Consider the following 20,024-nt stretch of genomic DNA (forward strand, 5'->3'; position numbering starts at 1 on the left):
ATTGGCATATAGTTGTTCATAATAATCTCTTATGATCTTTTGTAATTCTGTGGTGTTGATTGTCACTTCTTTTACATTTCTGGTTCATTGATTCAGGCCCTCTCTCTTTTTCTCTTGATGAGTCTAGCTAAATGTTTAACAGTTTTGTTTATCTTTTCAAAGAACCAGTTTTTAGTTTCATTGATCTTTTCTATTTTTTTTTTCTTTTAGTCTCTATTTCATTTATTTCTGCTCTGATCTGTATGATTTCATTCCTTCTAGTAACTTTGGTTTTTGTTTGTTCCTTTTTTCTAGTTCCTTTAGGTGTAAGGATGGGTTGTTTATCTGATATTTTTCTTACTTCCTGAGGAAGCTTGTTTTGCCATAAACTTTCCTCTAATAACTGCTTTTGCTGCATCCCATAGATTTTGGATCACTGTGTTTTCATTTTTTCCTGTTTTTAAAAATTTCTTCTTTGATTTCATCATTGATCCATTGGTTGTTTAGTAGCATGTTGTTTAGCTTCCACATGTTTGTGTTTTTTGGAGGGATTTTTTTATCATTATTGATTTCTAGTCTCATAGCATTATGGTCAGAATGCTTGATATGATTTCAACTTTCTTAAATTTCCTGAGGCTTGTTTTGTGCCCTACCATGTGTGATGTATTCTGGAGAATGTTCTAAGTGTACTTGAAACAATGTGTTTTCTTCTGTTATGGGATGGAATGTTCTATATACATATCTATTAAGTTCATTCAGTCTAATGTGTCCTTTAAGGCCAGTGTTTCCTTACTGATTTTCTGTCTGGATGATCCATCCATTGATGTAAGTGGAGTGTTAATGTCTCCTACTATTATTGTGTTATTATCAATATCTCCCTTTATGTTCACCAATATTTGCTTTATGTATTGAGGTGCTCCTATGTTGGGTGCATACATATTTACAATTGTTGTATCTTCTTGGATTGATCCCTTGATCATTATGTTATGTAATTCTTTGTCTCCTATTACAGTCCTTGTTTTAAAGTCTATTTTGTCTGATATAAGTATTGCTACCCTAACTTTATTTTGATTTCCATTTGCATGGAATAACTTTTCATCCTTTCATTTTCAGTCACTGTGTGTCTTTAGATCCGAAGGGAATGTCTTGTAGGCAGGATAAATATGGGTGTTGTTTTTGTATCCCTTCAGCCATTCTACATCTTTGGATTAGAGCATTTGGTCCTTTTACATTTAAAGTAATTCTTGATAGTATGTACTTACTGCTATTTTGTTAATTGTTTCAGGGTTGTTTTTGTACTTCATTTTTGTTCCTTTCTTCTTTTGTTTTCTTCCCTTATGATTTGAATACTGTTTTTAGTGTTATGTTTGGATTCCTTTCTATTTTTGTGTGTTGTATCTCTTATGATTCTTGGTTTGTGGTTACCATGAGGTTTATATGTAGCAATCTATATAGGGGTATAGGTCTTGATTATACCACAACTCTGCCCCTGTTACCTATCTCAATGTGGTTCCTTCTTTATATCTTTAGTTGTAGTAGATATTTTCTGGTAGATTCTGGTCTTTCTCATCATGTTCTGTAAATAGATGTAATTTTGATGTGTCTGTGAGAAGAGGTGAGCTCAGGGTTTTTGTACTCTGCCATGTTGGCCCAGGTAACCTGTTGTCTCTGTTTGAAGTTTAAATATAGTTTAAGAAATTATGTGTGGTAGCCAAGTTGACAACAGGTGGACTTGTGATGGTTAATTTTTTGTGTCAAGTTGACATGGCCTAGGGCTGCCCAGATATCCAGTTAACATTATTTTTTTGTGTGTCTGTGAGGGTGTTTCTAGAACAGATTAGTACTGAACTAGTGGACCAAGTAAAGTTGATTGCAGCACCCTTTGTGGGTGAATGTCATCTCATCCATTCTGGGCTTGAATGGAACAGAAAGGCAGAGGAAGGCTGATTGATCAGGAACATGAATCTTATTTTGCCCTCCATGCTCTTGTTTCTCAGGGTTTCATACATGTAGTGGAATTTATACCATTGGCTCTCCAATTTCAAGCTGAAAACTACCATCAGCTTTCCTGGATCTCTACCTTGCAGATAGCAGATCATGGGTCTTCTAAGCCTGCATAATAATAAGGTGAGTCACAGCTAATAATACAAGTCTTTACATATAGGTGTAGATATGGATATGGAGGTACATGTAGATGTAGATTTATATAGAGAGTGATATAAGTTGATTTCTATATCTGTCTACATGTATGTGTATGTATGTGTGTATATATATTGTGGAGATAGATATAGATATAGATCTCCTATTGGTACTATCCTGGACAATTCTGACTAATACAAACACTGAATATTTAGTGAAACACATTCTTTATATTGAAAAATAAATGGAAATATCATGATGCAGTTGTTAACTGTAACCCCCAAATGAAGCTGACTTAGAAGGTACCGTCTCAAACAAGGTATCATCATATTTTTATAGCACAAGGAATAACTTGTATATGAAACTTCTCTGAGAATGATGGTCCAAAATTTGATCCAGCCTGACAACTAATTTTTTTCTAGTGAAATCAATGTATCTCTCCTGGAAGTTGACCTGGTCTAATCTTGTGCCCACCTCCTGAAATATGTAATAATGACATTGTTATGAATACTTTCATCCAAAGATCTAACTAAAGGGCTTCTCCTGATATATCCCAGGAGCTAATCCTCATGATAAAAAGAATAAGATTAATTCACTTTATGTGTATGATACTTGTGATTATCTTAAAAGAAACAGGGTGGTGAACTGACATGCAGTAGCCATCCCAGGCAAAGTGATCTCCCTGAACTCATTACAAGATTGAAAACAAGGGACGCACTCTTACTTCATCTGAAGTATTTTTGAAGTCATATTTATTTCAATTGTTTGTATATTTCATAAATACTTATTTAGGACCTCATGTGTGTAAACAGCTGTGCTAAGCACCACAAAAGATTGACGAATAATCAGACTTGTAAGTCATAGTCTGAAAAAAAATGCCTGTAGGCCAAAAATAAGTATTACACAAGGTCATTTGTGGTCTAAAAGAACAAATAAACTACTCAGTGTTTCAAACGAGGAAGCATTCCTATTCTCTCTGAGGTAATCTGGAAATGCATCATGGAAACTGTAACATTTAAGATAGACTTTGAAGAAAGGACCATTTCAATTGTAAACAAAGAGATGCACCTGTAGAGAGCATTCTCAGTGGACAGACCTGTATGAACAAAACCATGTACCTGAGAGGAAGGTTTGTTCAGAGGCTGTCAGTAATTCATTTTGGGTATAACATATGGTCCATTAGGAAAATTGTAGAGGCAGAGATTTCAGAATTAAATCAAATCTGGGGAGAAAGTCCTCAAATAATGCCAGCATAAGCAAATGCAAGGTAATATATTTAGATGTAGATGTGTTTATATATCATGTTATCTATACATAGATCTGAAAATTAAACATGTTTATTCGTATATGAAGTTCTGCATACATGTACCATATATACACATAATCTGGTAGCAATGGCAATCCACTAAAATTTATTGAAGAGGAATATTATTTAATCAGAGTGTTGTTTATGAAGAATAATCTGACACTAATGTTTGGGAAGTAAGAGAATATCAACATAATATAAAGGAAGTAACAAGACTATTGCAAATGACAAATATGAGTAATTTTAGGGTGGGGGCCTCAGTGGTGTCAGTAGGAATGTGTATGGAATCAGTGGTGAGATTGGAAGGTCAGGGATGGACCTGAAGATGAATCATTTATTATTCAGAGTATGGAGTGGGACAAAAGCTAACATTTAAGGACTTTGGGGGCACAAATTATGCCCCCATAATTTGGGGGACTTTGGGGGAACAACTCTTGTTCATTTTTATGTCTTTTCTAGCTACTCAATGGACTCACCAATATCATATCATCTTAAAACTATTTGAACTTTGATAATATGCATTTGAAGCCTCTTTTACTCAACAATATATTCTAATAACCTTTACGTATTACTTCTTTTTTCTTATCAGTTTCTTTATTTTTAAATTGTACGAAGGATTAATCCATTTCCTTCCTATTCTGTCATTTCTCTTTTCTTCTCTATGCCCATCCCAATTAAATCTGAAATCTCATCTCTTAGCTTTCTGAATTAGTAAAGCTTTTCAGATTACCATACAACATACAAGAAAACTGGACAGTGCCTTTCAAGGCATCATAGACAGTGAGAGGCAGCTTCCCTCTTCTCATTATTTATAGACACACACTGAGCTAAAAGCATCCTCTTACAATTTGTTCTGACTTTCACTTATTTAACTCCTTTCTCATTTTTGCTTATTGCCTTCTCATTTCTGCTGACTTCTCTGTGTAATATGAGAATTAAGTCCCCACAAGAAATAAATTTCACCATGTCCCAAATAGAATGTAATGAAAGTCCTTTTGGTGGCTAGCAAAGTTCCTGTAATTGGCCTCTGTTTCCTTAAACACAAACCTGCCTCCACTGTGGAGGTAAACATGATATGAGCTTCCAGGCTGCACAGCTGTTTTACTATCAAAAAATCATATTCAGTTTTTTTTCAGAGCAATTGTGCTATTATAGTGCATCGTGCATTTATGGAGCCACATTGAGAACATATGTGTAAAATATATTAATTTGTTTTCCTCTTTAATTAATTTGACTTGAACACTTGATTAAATTTTTCTATGGTTTTTATACTTTTGACTAATATATGCACATATTTTAATATATTTATTAGTACTCCTACCTTAAGTCATAAAATCTCTAGGGCAATTGTAAGCGCAAAAACTTTGAACACTAATCAACACATATCTAATCTGCACACTTATGTGACTTTTAATGAATGGAGAGCAGATATTAGTATGAGATCTAAGCATTTTCTTTAGCATTTTTGCCAGAGAACCTATGATTTTCTTATTTCCCAGACTATAGATGACTGGATTTAACAAAAGGAATTATGACAGCTCAAAATAGAGGGTCCACTGTATCTTGAGCATCTGCTTCTGCAGATCCAGGGAGCACATAAATGGAGAATAGAGGGTCATAGTATAAAGAGATAGTTAAGAGATGGGCTCCACATGTGTAGAAGGCTTTCCTTATGCCTTGTACAGACTTCTTTTTTAATATTGTAAAGAGAGCAACTTTATAAGGGACAAGAACAGTCAGAATTATGCACAACTGTATTGACCCAGAGAAAATAAATACAATCAGAAAATTAATGGAAGTGTCAGTACAGGAAATTTTAAACAATGGTACAATGTCACAGTGTATGTCCTGTATTATGATAGAATTATAGAAGGTTAATCTGAATTTAAAAACATTATGAAGTATGGCATGAACAAGGCCACCTAAAAATGACAAAACCAACAGTTGGATGCTTAGTCTATTGGTTATAATTACTGGATAAGGTAACGGTTTGCATATGGTCACATAGCGATCATATGCCATTGTTACCAACAAAAACCATTTTGTGGTTACACTGATTACAAAGGGAAAAAAAATTGTATCTTCCATTCAGTGAGAGATATCATTTTGCTCTTGGCAAAGAAATTCACCAACATCTGGCTGGGGCCAGGAGGAAGTCACTGTGGATGATATCCAGGCATCCACAAAAGCCACATTCCCAAGGAATAAATACATGGGGATATGAAGATGAAGGTCATTACATAAAAGAGCAATCAGACCAAGGTTCCCCATGACAGTGATGAGATATATCACCAAGAACACCAGTAACAAGGGGATTTGCCATTTTTGTTGATATGTAAGTCCTATGAAAATAAACTCTATCAGTAACATTGCATTTTCTTTTTCCATCTCCTCACTGGGCAGTGTCTGAAATACATGAGTAAATGAAAGGAATAGTCAATAAGAAATTATAAAATGAAACTATGGAGGAAGAGAGTTGAAATGAAACATGCATTTCAGAATTTCCTCTTAATTTTGTTTATTATACCTCCTTAATAGATGGGATCTTTTTTCTGGGGGAGAAGATGGAAATAAATGCAATCATTTAAATTCAAAAAATGTGAATCAATGGACAGACTTAGAAAAATGAAAGACATTCTAAATATGTGCTAAATTTATGGACTTTATTATGTTGAGATATGTTCCCTCTATACCCACTTTGAGGAGAGGTTTTATCATGAATAGATGTTGAATCTTGGCAAATGCTTTTTCTGCATCTATTGAGATGACCATATGATTTTTATCATTCCTTTTATTAATGTGGTGTATCACATTATTTGTGAATACTGAACCATCTTTTCATCCCTGGAGTAAATCCAACTTGATCATGGTATATGATCCTTTTTATACTTGTTGGGTATGGTTTGCTAATATTTTGTTGAGCATTTTTGCATCTATCTTCATCAAAGATATTGGTCTATTATTTTCTTTCTTTAGTGTCTTTGTCTGGTTTTGGTATCAGGATAGTGGTGGCCTCATAGGATGAATTTGGGAGTGTTCCCTCCACTTCAGGTTTTGAAATGGTTGAGAAGTTTAGGTATTAGCTCTTCTTTATATGTTTAGTACAATTCCCCAGTGAAGCTGTCTTGTCCTGTACTTTTTTTTTTAATAGATCTTTATTGGAGTATAATTGCTTCACAATACTGTTAGTTTCTGTTGTACACCAAAGTGAATCAGCCATATGCATACATATGTCCCCATATCCCCTCCCTGTTGAGCCTCCCTCACATCATCCCTATCCCACCCCTCTAGGTCATCACAAAGCACTGAGCTGATATCTCTTTGCTATGCTGCTGCTTCCCACTAGCTAACTATTTTACATTTGGTAGTGTATGTATGTTGATGCTACCCTCACTTAACCCCAGCTTCCCCCTCCCACCCCGTGTCCTCAAGTCCATTCTCTATGTCTACATCTTTAAATTGCCTGTTTCTTCTTGATTCGGTTTTGGCAGGGGGCAAATTTCTTGAAATATACACCCTGCCAAAACCGAATCAAGAAGATGCAGGACCATTGGTCCTGTATTTTGTTTGAAGGGACTTTTTAAAATTACAGATTCTATTTCACTACTGGTGACCAGTCTGTTCAAATTGCTTGTTTCTTCTTGATTCAGTTTTGGCAGGGTGTATATTTCAAGAAATTTGCCCCTTTTTTCTAGGTTGTCCAATGTGTTGGCACATGACCATTTGTAGTATTCTCTTAAGATTTTTTGGATCTCTGTGTTATCAGCTGTTATTTCTCTGCTTTCATTTCTTATTTTATTTATTTGGGTCCTTTCTTTTCTTATTGGTTAGCCTGGTTAATGTCTTATCAATTTTTTATCATATCAGAGAACCAGTTCTAGGTTTCTTTGATCTTTTCTATTGTCATTTTGATCTCTATTTTGTTTATTTCCTCTCTGACCTTTATTATTTCCTTCCTTCTGCTAACTTTGGGCTTTGTTCTTTTTCTAAATCTTTTATTTGGTAGGTTAGGTTGTTTATTTGCTTTTTGTTTGTTTGTTTGTTATTGAGAATGGCCTGAATGGCTATAAAGCCTCCTCTTAGAAATGCTTTCGCTGAATCATATAGATTTTGGAGTGTTGTTCTTCCATTTTCATTTGTCTCAAGGTATTTTCTGATTTCCACTTTGATTTCATCATTGACCCATTGGTTTTTTAGTAGCATGTTGTGTCATCTCCACTTGTATGTTCTTTTCTCATTTTTCTTCTTGTAATTGACTTCTAGTTTCATAATGTTGTGGTTGGAAAAAATGCTTTATATATTTCTATTCTCTTAATTTTGTTGAGACTTGTTTTGTGGCCTAGCCTGTTATCTGTCCTGGGAACATTCCATATGCACTTGAAAAGAATGTATATTCTGCTATTTTTAGCTGTAGTGTCCTGTATATATCTATTAAGTTCTACTGGGCTTACATGTCATTTAAGACCACTGTTGCCTTATTGCTTTTCTGTCTGGATGATCTGTCCATTGATGTAAGTGGGCTGTTAAAGTACCCTACTATTATTGTATTATTTTCAATTTCTCCCTTTATGTCTGCTAGTATTTGTTTGATATATTTAGGTGCTCTTGTATTGGGTGCATATATGTTAATGAGTATAATATCTTCTTGTATTAATACTTTGATCATAATATAATGCCCTTCTCTGTCTTTCATTATAGCCTTTGTTTTAAAGTCTATTTTGTCTGATGTGAATATTGCTAACCCCCACTTACTGGTCATTTCTGTTTACATGAAATATCTTTTTCCAACCCTTCCTTTTCAGTCTGTTTGTCTTTATCCCTTAAAGCAGTCTCTTGAAAGCAGCCTATTGAAGGGTCCAATGAGCCATTCTTTGTCTTTTGATTGGAGCATTTGGTCCATTGTCATTTACAGTAATTATTGACATTTTATTACTTGTTTTCTGGTTGTTTTTGTAGTTCTTCTCTGTTCTTTCTTCTTTTTTCTTCCTCTGTGGTTTTATTATTTTCTTTAAGATTATGCTTGCTTTCTTTGTGTGTGTGTGTGTGTGTGTGTGTGTGTGTGTGTGTGTGTGTATCTGTTGTACATTTTTGATTTGTGGTTACCATGGGATTCCTAAATGTTGACCTGTATTTATATCTACTTGCTTTAAACTGGTAGTTGTTTACACTCAAACACAATCTAAAAGATCTACATTTTTACTCCTCTACCTAACATTTTGTGTATTTGATGTCATATTTTATATCTTCATGCTTATCCCTTGACTATTTACTGTAGTTAAAGTTGCTCTTACAATTTTTTGTGTTTTAATCTACACACTGGCTTATTTAATTGATTGGTCCTCCCTCACTATATATTTGCCTTTCCTAATGAGATTTTTTTCCCTTTCTTACAGATTCTTATTTCTTTTCCATTTGGAAAAGTATTTTAGTATTGATGAATTTCTTTTAGTATTTTAGTATTGATGAATTTCTTTAGTTTTTGCTTGTTTGAGAATTTCTTTATCTCTCATTCTATTCTAAATCATAATCTTGAGGGGTAGAGTATCCTAGGTTTCAAGTTTTTCCCTCTCAGGACTTTGAATACATTATGCTACTCTTCTGACCTGCAAAGTTTCTGCAAAGAAATCAGCTGATAGTCTTATGGGGATTCATTTGAATATGGCTCTTCTTTTTCTTGCTGCCTTAGAGTTCTCTCTTTAACTTTTGTTAGGATATGTCTTGGTATGGGTCTATTTGGGCTCATCTTCTTTGGGACCCTCTGTGCTTTGTGTACCTGGATATCTATTCCTTCTTCAGGTTTGGGAAATTTTCAACTACAGTTTCCTCAAATACATTTTTTTCACCATTTTCTCCTTCTGGAACCCCTATAACGTGAATATAGAAACACTTCATGGTATTCCAGAGTGCTTTTATTTTTTAAACTTGTTTTTCTTCCTGTTGTTCTGACTGGTTGGTTTTCATTATTCTGTCTTCCAAATCACTTATGCATTCTTCTGTATCAGTTGGTCTGCTATTCATTTCTTCTAGTGTGTTTTTTATTTCAGCTATTGAATTATTCATTTTTGACTGGGTCTTTTTTACATTCTAGTTCCTTGTTAAATTGTTTAGTGTTTAGATCAATTATTTTCCCTAATTCTGTTCACATTTTTCCTACCAGTGTTTAAATTTTTTATCTGGTAAATTGTTCATTTATGTTTTATTATTTATTTTTTCAGAAGCCATGAGGATTGGGCTTTGAGGGGGCCCTGTTCCCTCAAATTAAGTGTGTCTTTTTCCCTCTCCCTGTGCTGGAAGCTTTGCCCCAGCAGAGGAGAGTGTTAAAATGAGTGGGTCACATGCACAGAGGTTCAGTGTGCTGCCTGTGTAGGTGTCCATGGCTCTGCTAAGAGATCTGGGTGGCTTCTGAGGTGCCACTTTAGTAAGTGCCATCAGTGGCCACCACTGTCCCACCCAGGCTCTACCCTGGGCCCGGATGACCTCTAAGTCCCATAATCAAGATTCTTCCTCAGTTGTGGCCACCCCAAATCTAATCTATTTTGTTTACTGTCCTCATAAAGACTGTATCAATCTTAGCAGTACAACTGCTCCATTATATTCCCACAAATTGGCTATCATTATACTTTTAAATGTTTTCCAAACTGATAGCTCTTCTTTCCCCTCACCCCATAGAAGTAAAATAAATAAAACAAACAATTTTAAATTTCATTTATTTAAATTGAAATAAGATAAATATATTTCTTAAACTTATTGGATATTTTTAATTCTTCGGTTGAATGTTCACTGGCCCTTCCTTCCATTCAGATGTTTGCATGTTTTAATGAATTGTAAGAGTTCCTTATCTATTAAAAGTGTTAAAACTTTTTCTTTCCCTCATAAATGTCTTAAATATTTTTTCTTGTATTTTTATGTGGCTGTTAACTCTTCTATTTTATTATTATATAAAAGTTTTTAAACTTTATGTAGTCATTGTAAGAGGAACACTTCAGGAAAACAAAGACCTTACCCACTAGTTAAGAAGAGAAAATTTAATTTAGCAAACGGTTTGAAAGTGTTGTAAAATCAAAAAGTCAAACAGGGAATAGTAAGGCAGCCCAGAGATTACTAATGGTAGGAAGCTCCCATGAGGATGAGTGGTTAGTTAACAGAACCCATGATTTGACCCGCCTGAGCAGTTTCCTTGCAGGAGGTGGACTCAGTGATAAGATGCAGCTTGTGCTAGAGACACTCCCTATAGCAGTGGAACAGGGGAGAAATATTGTGGGTTTCCCCCCACTCTTTAGTTACAGTGCTTCTCATTGTGCAAATCTAGCCAGAAGACATTTGAAAGGGAGGGAGTCTTGGAAATAGAGTTTACAGTGGTCCTTAATTATAAAACAAAACACAGAAGAGGAAGTTGGAAAATTGATTGAGGCCAAAAGGCAAATGATCAGAGAATCACATACATCAATTAATCTGCTTATTATTTCTAGATTTGGTCTTTTGGTAATAAATCCTTTCCTTGATATTTCAAAGTATGAAATTTTTTACTGAGGAAAATCATGAAAAATCATGTCTAACTCTTTAGTAGGTAATATATATGAGTTCTAGCTTAGTGCCTAGCAGATAGTAGGTTCTCAGTAAATTATTTTTTTCTTTCATAATTGTACATGTAAGGATCAATAAGTGTTTTTGTTTATAAATGTAGAATTTTTAACATTTTATATCTCAATATGCTTGATCAGCATCTCCAGGTTTTTGTTAATGCTATGCATATATCAATAATCATAATTGGAATCAGTCCAGGTTAGTGGTATTCCTAATAACAAGCAAGTGACATAATATCAGAGAGAAAAAAACTTTTATTTAATTAATATATTCAGGAATTACACTGTCATATATGATGGACTGCCAATCAAAAGCAAACAACATGATAATATCAAATACATAAGGGATGTCAATGTAAGTAGCAACACGTTCAACTTCAGATTGATAAATCACCAATTTGTTCAGATATTCTATTTCAGAGAATTTGATAGAAAATTGACTAACAATAAGAGGAAAGTGTTGTTGATTAGTGAATAAATATTGTACATGAATTCATATTCAAATATAATCTCTTAAACTCAAAATTGAGATTCAAATGGAAATATATAGTTTACTTCTGTCACACAATATTGCTTAAGAAGGGATTAATTTTTTTTTTTTTTTTTTGTGGTATGCGTGCCTCTCACTGATGTGGCCTCTCCCATTGCGGAGCACAGGCTCCGGACGCGCAGGCTCAGCGGCCTTGGCTCATGGGCCCAGCCGCCCCGCGGCATGTGGGATCCCCCCGGACTGGGGCACGAACCCGTGTCCCCTGCATTGGCAGGCGGATTCCCAACCACTGCGCCACCAGGGAAGCCCAAGAAGGGATTAATTTTTAAGAACTTGAGACATGGGGAGTTTGTTAGATTACGCCTTCAGATTGGAGAAATTTGCCAGCAATATCAAATGGAGGCAACCTCCATTTGATGGAGGCGCAGGTCCTGAGCCTAACCGTCTAGGGTTTGCTGGGTTTATTGAAAATTGTAACTCATTATACTCTGAAACTAAGAGTAACTGGTGGAACTAATTATACTGGAACATAATTTTGACCTCAAGAGTAATTATTTAGTTTACCCCTGATGAAACCTAGCAGCTTATATTTTGGAATACATTTTAGCAGAAAGTCTCTTTTCTGAACTTGTTTATTTGACTCATACACCAATCATGTGTTAATAATTTAACATTTTATATATAAAGTTGTCATTTCCCACTTTCTCAGTATTCCTTGATTTTGAAAAAGTTTTATCAAGTTAAAATCCATTGTCCACATAGCATGATAATTGTTTCAGAATGTTATGATATCTTCATAATTTTTTTCACAACATTTATTACTTCCTTATTTCTTAGACTATAAATAAAAGGGTTTAATAAAGCAATCACTAGAGTATAAAAAATAGCAACGGGTATATCTTTATCTTCTTCATTAACTGAATTTGGTCGAATGTACATGAAGAGAAGAGAACCATAGAGTATTGAGACAAAGTGTGATGCACAAGTAGATAAAGTTTTCCTTCTTCCTTCTTTAGATTTCCTTTTTGAAAATTGTGAAAATGATGTACTGGTAAGAGATTATTACTATGGTAATAGTAAAGGTTTGAACTGTTCCTCCAGAGATAAATATCATTAATTCATTGATATAAGGGTCAATACAGGAGAATCTGTATAAAGGAAGAACATCACAAAAAAAAAGTGAATGATTTGATGAGACCCACGGAGAGTGAACCTAAACAGAAACCCTGTGTGAATCTTGGAATGCAGGTTTCCAGCTATGTAAGCCGCTGTGGTCATCTGAATGCAGAGTTTCTTTGACATCATGGTGTGGTACTGAGGTGGGTTACATATGGCCACAAAGGGATCATAGGCCATTGCTGCCAGGAGAAAGGAATCTGCTCTTTCAGAAAGGCAGAGAAAACAAAATTGTGCCATGCATTCATAGAGGGAAGTCATTCTGTCCTTAGAAAAGGACAATATCTCCAACATTTTGTGGGTAATGGCACAGGAACAACAGGAATCCATCAGAGTGAGGTTATCAAGAAAGATGTACATTCATGTGTAAAGACCATGCTCTGTAAATATCAATGCCACCAGACCAAGGTTTCCCTGATCAGATAGATGGTAAGGAACATCAGAAACAGAAGGATCTTTAGCTCTGGGTGATCTGTAAGTCCTATGAGGATAAATTCAGTTGTCAAGGAGCAGTTATCCTCAGTCATCTCTATATTGTCTGTTGAGATAAGAATTATGAAGATATAAGATTCTAATTTAGAACATGTATAATTTTATCTTCAAATTTTTCTTTTTACAACAAGAAGAGGAGCTTCTTCAGCTTCTCCTACTGTCTCTGTGATACAGGCACACAAACTCCTAGGGGACTTTCATTCCCCTAACATGTCAGCCTCTACGATCTCAAATCTGAAACTCAGATTCACGAGACTATTTTGATAACTCCAGGGAGGATGCTTACAGTGGAAAAGGTTTATCTTTATGAATTTGCACAAGTACAGTGTTCAAATTTAGGGTATCCATATTTGGTTCAGTGTTCTCAGATAAGTTCAGTGTCAGTATTTATATTAAAGATTTTAAAAATAAATTTAAAATCAGTTTTTCTTTACATACTTATTCTTTTTCGTTGAGCAAAAGTTTTCATATAATCTCCCAGTGGAGAGCCTGTTTGAAAAAAACATACAATAAACATGTTAAAATTGTATCTTAGGAACTACATGAAGATCACTAAGGTTAAGGGGACGACTATTCAATTGTAAAAACAGTAATCTTGGCTAGCTAAGGAATTAAATATCCATTGATTATCACCTCTTTTATTCCTTTTCCCAATGTCATACCCATTTCCATTAACACTGACTCTGTCCATGATTATTTCTGTTGATTTTGCCCATATATCTAAATCATTTACTCCTTTATATAAAGCATAATTTATATATAAGGCTACTTAATAAAGTTTTAACTAAATGCCCCAGACCACACTGATCTCCATTTTTTCTGCACTCAAACATGTCTTATAGGGGCTTCCCTGGTGGCGCAGTGGTTGCGCGTCCGCCTGCCGATGCAGGGGAACCAGGTTCGCGCCCGGGTCTGGGAGGATCCCACATGCCGCAGAGCGGCTGGGCCCGTGAGCCATGGCCGCTGAGCCTGCGCGTCCAGAGCCTGTGCTCCGCAACGGGAGAGGCCACAACAGAGGGAGGCCCGCATACCACAAAAAAACAAACAAACAAACAAAAAACATGTCTTATATACTCAACACAATCTAGAATGCCTTATGTATAATCTACCTTTTTTTATATGTGAATGTATAATTTCCTCATTAAATTATAGGCATTTTGAAGTTAACTGTGACTTGTACTTCTTATGACAGCTGTACAGCGCTATGGGGAAAAAGTGATATTGATTCCAGTCCTACCTCTATCCCAGTGACCTGGAAGGTGTGAACTTGTTTTCAGTGTCCTATCAATGATCCTTAGTGACCTCTTCTGAAAATTGACTCTATTAATTTTGAAGAAGAATCTACAAAGAAAATTATTCAAAACTCATCATTTAAAAAATTAAGAGTTAATATTCAAAATATGTAAGGAACTCATACAACTCAATAGTAAAAGTACAATCTGATTTAAAAATGTGCAGAGGAACTAAAAAGATATTTTTCCAAAAGACATTCAAATGGTCAACAGCACATGAAAGGATGTTCAACATCACTAATCATTAGGATAATGCAAATCAAAACCACAATGAGATATCACCTCACACCTCTCAGAATGCCTGTCATCATGAAGGCAAGAAATAACAAGTATTGGCAAAGATGTGGAGGAAAGGGAACTCTTATACACTGTTGGTGTGAATATAAATTGGTTTAGCCATTATGCATAGTATGTATTTTCCTCAAAAAATTAAAAATAAAACTGCCATATGTTCCCTAAGTTCCACTTCTGGGTATATACTCAAAGGAAATGGAAACAAGTTATAAAAGGGATATCTGCACTCCAATGTTTATTGCAGCATTATTGACAATAGACAAGATACAGAGACACCTAAGTGCCCATCATAGGATGGATGGATAGATAAGGTGTGGTATATAGTGTGGTGTATATATTATGTATATATATATATATATATATATACACACACACACACAATTGAATATTATTCAGCCATCAGAAAGAATGATATCCTACCATTTGTGAAAACATGGATGGACCTTGAGGACATTATGCTAAGTGAGATAAATCAGATTGAGAAAGAAAAATACTGTATGATATAACCTACATGTGGGTATAAAAAAGCCAAACTCATAAAAACAGAGTAAAATGGTAGTTACCAGGAGATAGGGAGTGAGAGAATAAGAGTTATGTTGTTTAAGGTACAAACTTGCAACTAATAGATAAATAAGTGCTGGAATCTAATGTACAGTATAGTAAATGGAGACAAAAATAGTTTATTATAATCATCAAAAGTACTAAGAGGCTAGATCTTAATTATTCCCACCACAAAAAAGAAATGACAATTATGTGATGTGATAGAGTGCTAGCTAATGTTACAATGGCAATCAAATTACCATATACAAATGTATCAAATCAACATGTTATATACATTAAACTTAAACAATGTTTTATGATAAATAATACAGTATGTATAAGAATCCTTTCATCTGAATTGACTCATCTACAATTTTACTGATTCTAAGAAAATTGTGTAAAATTTTCCAAAGTATATCAGAGTAGATTAAAAACTTGCTTTTATACTTTCGTTTTTCTAACATTTAGAAGAGAAAACCCTTTAAATCTTAATATAATTTTTGAGGACAAATTTTGTTTGGGCTTTTGTTTTTTGTTTGTTTGGAGGCCCAACCTCCAGCCTGGGAACCAAGATCCCACAAGCCATGTGGCTCAGCAGAAAAAAAAAAAAAAAAAAGGAGCAGTACAATAACAAAGAATAAAAAATAAAATTAAATTAGAAAGGTAAAAAATATATTATGAAAAATAAAAATATAATTGAAACAACTGCAACAAGGTAAAACAAAACCACAACAGAAAAAAGAAAAAAAAGGGGGGGAACAAGCCAAAAGTAGTAGAACAATAACAAAGTATAAAGAATAAATAAATTTTGAAAAATAAAAGATTTATTAGAAAAAATAAAAATATAAATGTGTCAACAACAACAAGGTAAAACAGAACCCCAACCTAAAAGAAGAAAAAAAAAAAGTCCTTGGCTATGCTGGGGGTGGAGTTTAGGCGGGGGTGGAACGTAGGCAGGGGTGGGGCCTAGGCAGGGCTTAGGCTCATGACGCACACAGCCAGAAAAGGCCTTTGGGGCGGGGCCTAGGCAGGGCGATGTTCAAGCGGGGTGCAAGGCCTCTGCTTAGGACCTGCGTGGAAGGGGAGAGGCAGCATGAGTGGAGTGTGGGGTTCCGGAGTTTGGAGGTAGGGCCCTGGGTAAGGGTGTGTGGGTGGGGTTTAGGCCCAGCACGTTGGAGGGGGTTTCTGAGTGTAGAGGTAGGGCCCTGGGTGGGGGTGTAGGGACAGGGCTTGGGCTCTGTGCGGTAAGAGGGAAGCTTCGAGGGCAGAGGATTAGGCCTGAGAGCCCAGCAGGCTCCCCAGTGCCTAAGTGGACAGGGAAAGTGCTGGCCACGTTCCCTTCCGTTCCTCCGTTCCCCCCTCAGGGTCTCCCACAGGGTCTCCCCCATCCCCCCCTGGACCCCTAACCATGGGTGGATCCCTAACCATGGGTGGATCCCGCTGGGTGTAGAAACTCCTCCCCTCCCCCAGCCGCCCCTCAGAGGTGCCGGCCTGTAGGTCCATCCTTTACTCTTGCTCCCCCCTTCCCTCCCTCCCACTCCCTCAGGACCTGCACAGCTGAAGAGAGCCTCAGTGGGCAGAGGATCAGGCCCGGGATCTCAGCAGGTTCCTGGGGCCCCAAGTGGGCAAGGGAAACCTGGCCATGCTCCCTTTTGATCCTCTTCCCTCCAGTGGTGCCCCAATTTCCCCCTTCGGGCGTGGGATCCCTTCTCCTCCCCCAGCTGCCCCTCAGGGGTGCCAGTCCCGTCCCGCCTCCACTTCTCCCCCTTCACTCCCCCCATGCTCCACATCCTACCCAGTCGCTGGGGGTTCCTCCTGTCCCCTAGGTGTCCATGGTACCCCACAAGTGACTGGTAGGTGCCCTAGTGGACAGGGAATGTGGACGTAAATTCCGTGTCCTCCTAGTCCGCCATCTTGCCTCCACCCCCTCCTTACATATTTTTGAATAAGATATGCAAATACTTTAAGGAATTTGTTAGGCACTAACATCTTAAGTCATTAAAATAGTAGGACAATTATAAATGCAAAAAACTTTGAACAGTAGTCAACACATAGCAACATCTAACCTGTACAATTATGTGTTGTTTTAATGAAAAAAGAACACCTATTAGCATTTCTCTTTAACATTTTTGTCAGTGAATCTATGACTTTCTTATCAGGCAGTAGATAATTGGATTTAACAAAGGAATTATGATAGTGTAAAATAAAGAGTCCATCATATCTTGATCATCTGCTTGTGTGGATCCAGGGCACACATACATGAAGAGAAGAGGCCCATAGTATAAAGAGACACATAGGAGGTGGGCTCCACAGAGGCCTTCCTTATGCCTTCTACAGACTTCTTTTTTAAGATTGTAAAGAGAATAAGTGTGTAAGACACAAGAACAATGAAAATAGTGAACAACTGTATTGACCCAGAGAAAATAAAAATCAGAAAATTAATGGAAGGATCAGTACAGGAAATCTTAAACAATGGTATAATGTCACAGTAAAAGTGATGTACTATGATGGAATTGCAAAAAGTTAATCTGAATAAAAAAGCATTATGAAATATGGCATGGAAAAGGCCACCTAAAAATGACAAGACTAATAGCCAGATGCATAGCCTAGTCGTCATAATCACTGGATAATGTAATGGTTTGCATATGGCCACATAGCGATCATACGCCATTGTTGTCAGCAAAAAGCATTCCATGGTTACAGATTGCGAGGGAAAAAAATTGTATCTTGCAATCAAAGAGATCATTTTGCTCTTGGCAAAGAAGTTGACCAGCATCTTGGGGGCCACTGTGGGTGATAACCAAGTATCTACAAAAGCCAAGCTCCCAAGGAATAAGTACATGGGAATGTGAAGGTGAGGGTCATTACAGATGAGAGCAATCAGACCAGGGTTTCCCACAATGGTGATGAGGTATAGCATTAAGAACAGCAGGAACAAGAGGATTTGTCACTCTGGTTGATATGTAAGTCCTGTGAGAGCAAACTCTGTCAGCTCTGTTGCATTTTTCGTTTCCATATCCTTAATAGATGGCCTCTAAAATACAATGCAGTAAATGTAAAGTAACATTTATCAGAAGTTTAAAAAGAAGATTTGGTTAAGCTAATGTAAATAAAACCATACACTAGACTGAATGCCATTTATTTTATTTACTCTTTAATACATGAAAAGTATTTTGGGAAATTGCTATATTGGAAAAATGTGATTATTTCAGTTCAAAATATGTATAGGAATAAACAGATTTAGAAGAAAAGAAAGAAATTCTGAACATGAGCAAATTTATGGGGACACTATTGAATGAGGTAGGGAAATTCTGTGTGTTTGACATGGATGCACACCAAAAAAATCTTAGAAAAGCCTGGATTATCAAATGAATTGAATGCCATGTGAATGATCTTCAATTTTATTCTTCAAGTAATAGGCAAGCACTGAAAACTTTTAAGATGTGGAGTGTCATCATCACTTAGTTTTGAAATTAAATATTTGGTTGTAGAAATAGTCTGCAGGAAGAAGAATCTTGTGTCCTGAATACTCTTTAGGAAGTTATGACTCTTGTCCAGTAATTCCCAAACCAGATTACACATCTGAATTGTTTGGGGTAGTTTTTCATGCAAAACATTGAGTCTGAGGTACTACTGTAGAAATTGATTCAGTAGATCATGAATGTGGTCAAGTAATACGCATTTTTAAATGCTCCCCAGTTGATTAAAATGTATGTGAGGTTCTTAGTTCATGTGTGATATGATTAGGATGATGAGGGAGACAAAGAGATATATCAAAATAAATCAGAATGTAGAGTCACTAAGACTTGGTGACACATTAAATGTGAAGGAGTAATTAGTAAAGGAGAGAGAGTCACTCTCTTTAATGACTGGATAGGTAGTCATTAAAAATTGAGATTGAAGACTCAGATGCAGTAGCCAGTTTTTGCAAGGAGCATCCTCTGAACATCCAGGTGAGATAAACTCAGCAGTATGATTCTACAAGTGCTTAATAGAAATAATGACTTGGGTATCATTGAGGTGGCTGAAAACATACTTATATATGGCTTATACATTGGACAGTGTGCATAAGGTAAAAAAAAAAGAGGAAGGAATGAAAATAAACTTGAAGAAGTTATATTAAAGAGATTAAAAATGGATGTACATCATTTATTAGATGGTTCACATCTGATCCTCTTTTCTACCAAATGAGTCTTGGTGGCAGACTAAAGCTCTCATCCTCTCTAGAAGCCAAAGTTTCTGGAAACTAACTTTCCCATCCCCCTGGTACCTAGAGTGAGGGGGCTTGATACAGGGTTAGCCCAAATAAACTCACTTACACTGTATTTGGGATATGGAGAGGGGAGAAAGAGGTCAAATGTGGACAAAGAGCATTTTGGTTGTAAAGTCAACCAAGGAATCAATATCATGACCCCAGAAAATCCTGTACCCATAGCAATGGCATTGAGAGTGTGAATTGCGGTATTCAAGTTCAGCAGCAATGACAACAGGTGTTATTGAGCTAGAGATGGGATTTTGGCTGTTGACTGACTTCTTTCTTTGTGTCCTGCCAATTTCTCCAGTGGATTTCCCCAACTTCCCTAACATTTCTATGTCCAAGCCAATTTTCATTCAATTAACATTTCATCTTGCAGCCAAGAGCTCTGGCTCACATAAAAGGAGAAAAGGAAAGACCAGAAAAGGCTACAGAGCAGAGTGTCAGAGAAGCAGGAGGGAATTGGAAAGCTGAGTGC

At 36.2% G+C, this 20,024-nt stretch overlaps 1 protein-coding gene and 2 pseudogenes across 1 annotated transcript; all 3 read right to left on the reverse strand.

Annotated features, from left to right (window-relative positions):
* Window positions 1-4,746: 4,746 nt before the first annotated feature.
* LOC102985395 (olfactory receptor 5H1-like) lies at window positions 4,747-5,821 on the reverse strand (annotated as a pseudogene).
* Window positions 5,822-12,280: 6,459 nt separating this feature from the next.
* LOC102985114 (olfactory receptor 5K3-like) lies at window positions 12,281-13,200 on the reverse strand (annotated as a pseudogene).
* A 4,151-nt stretch (window positions 13,201-17,351) lies between these two features.
* LOC102984825 (olfactory receptor 5H2-like) lies at window positions 17,352-18,307 on the reverse strand. The gene is given in 2 exon segments (XM_024120336.2): window positions 17,352-17,605; window positions 17,608-18,307. Coding segments are annotated over 2 exon segments (873 nt in total). The 3' UTR covers window positions 17,352-17,432.
* Window positions 18,308-20,024: the final 1,717 nt, after the last annotated feature.

The sequence above is a fragment of the Physeter macrocephalus genome, chromosome 1 (assembly GCF_002837175.3).
Source record: "Physeter macrocephalus isolate SW-GA chromosome 1, ASM283717v5, whole genome shotgun sequence".
NCBI classification, from domain to species: domain Eukaryota; kingdom Metazoa; phylum Chordata; class Mammalia; order Artiodactyla; family Physeteridae; genus Physeter; species Physeter macrocephalus.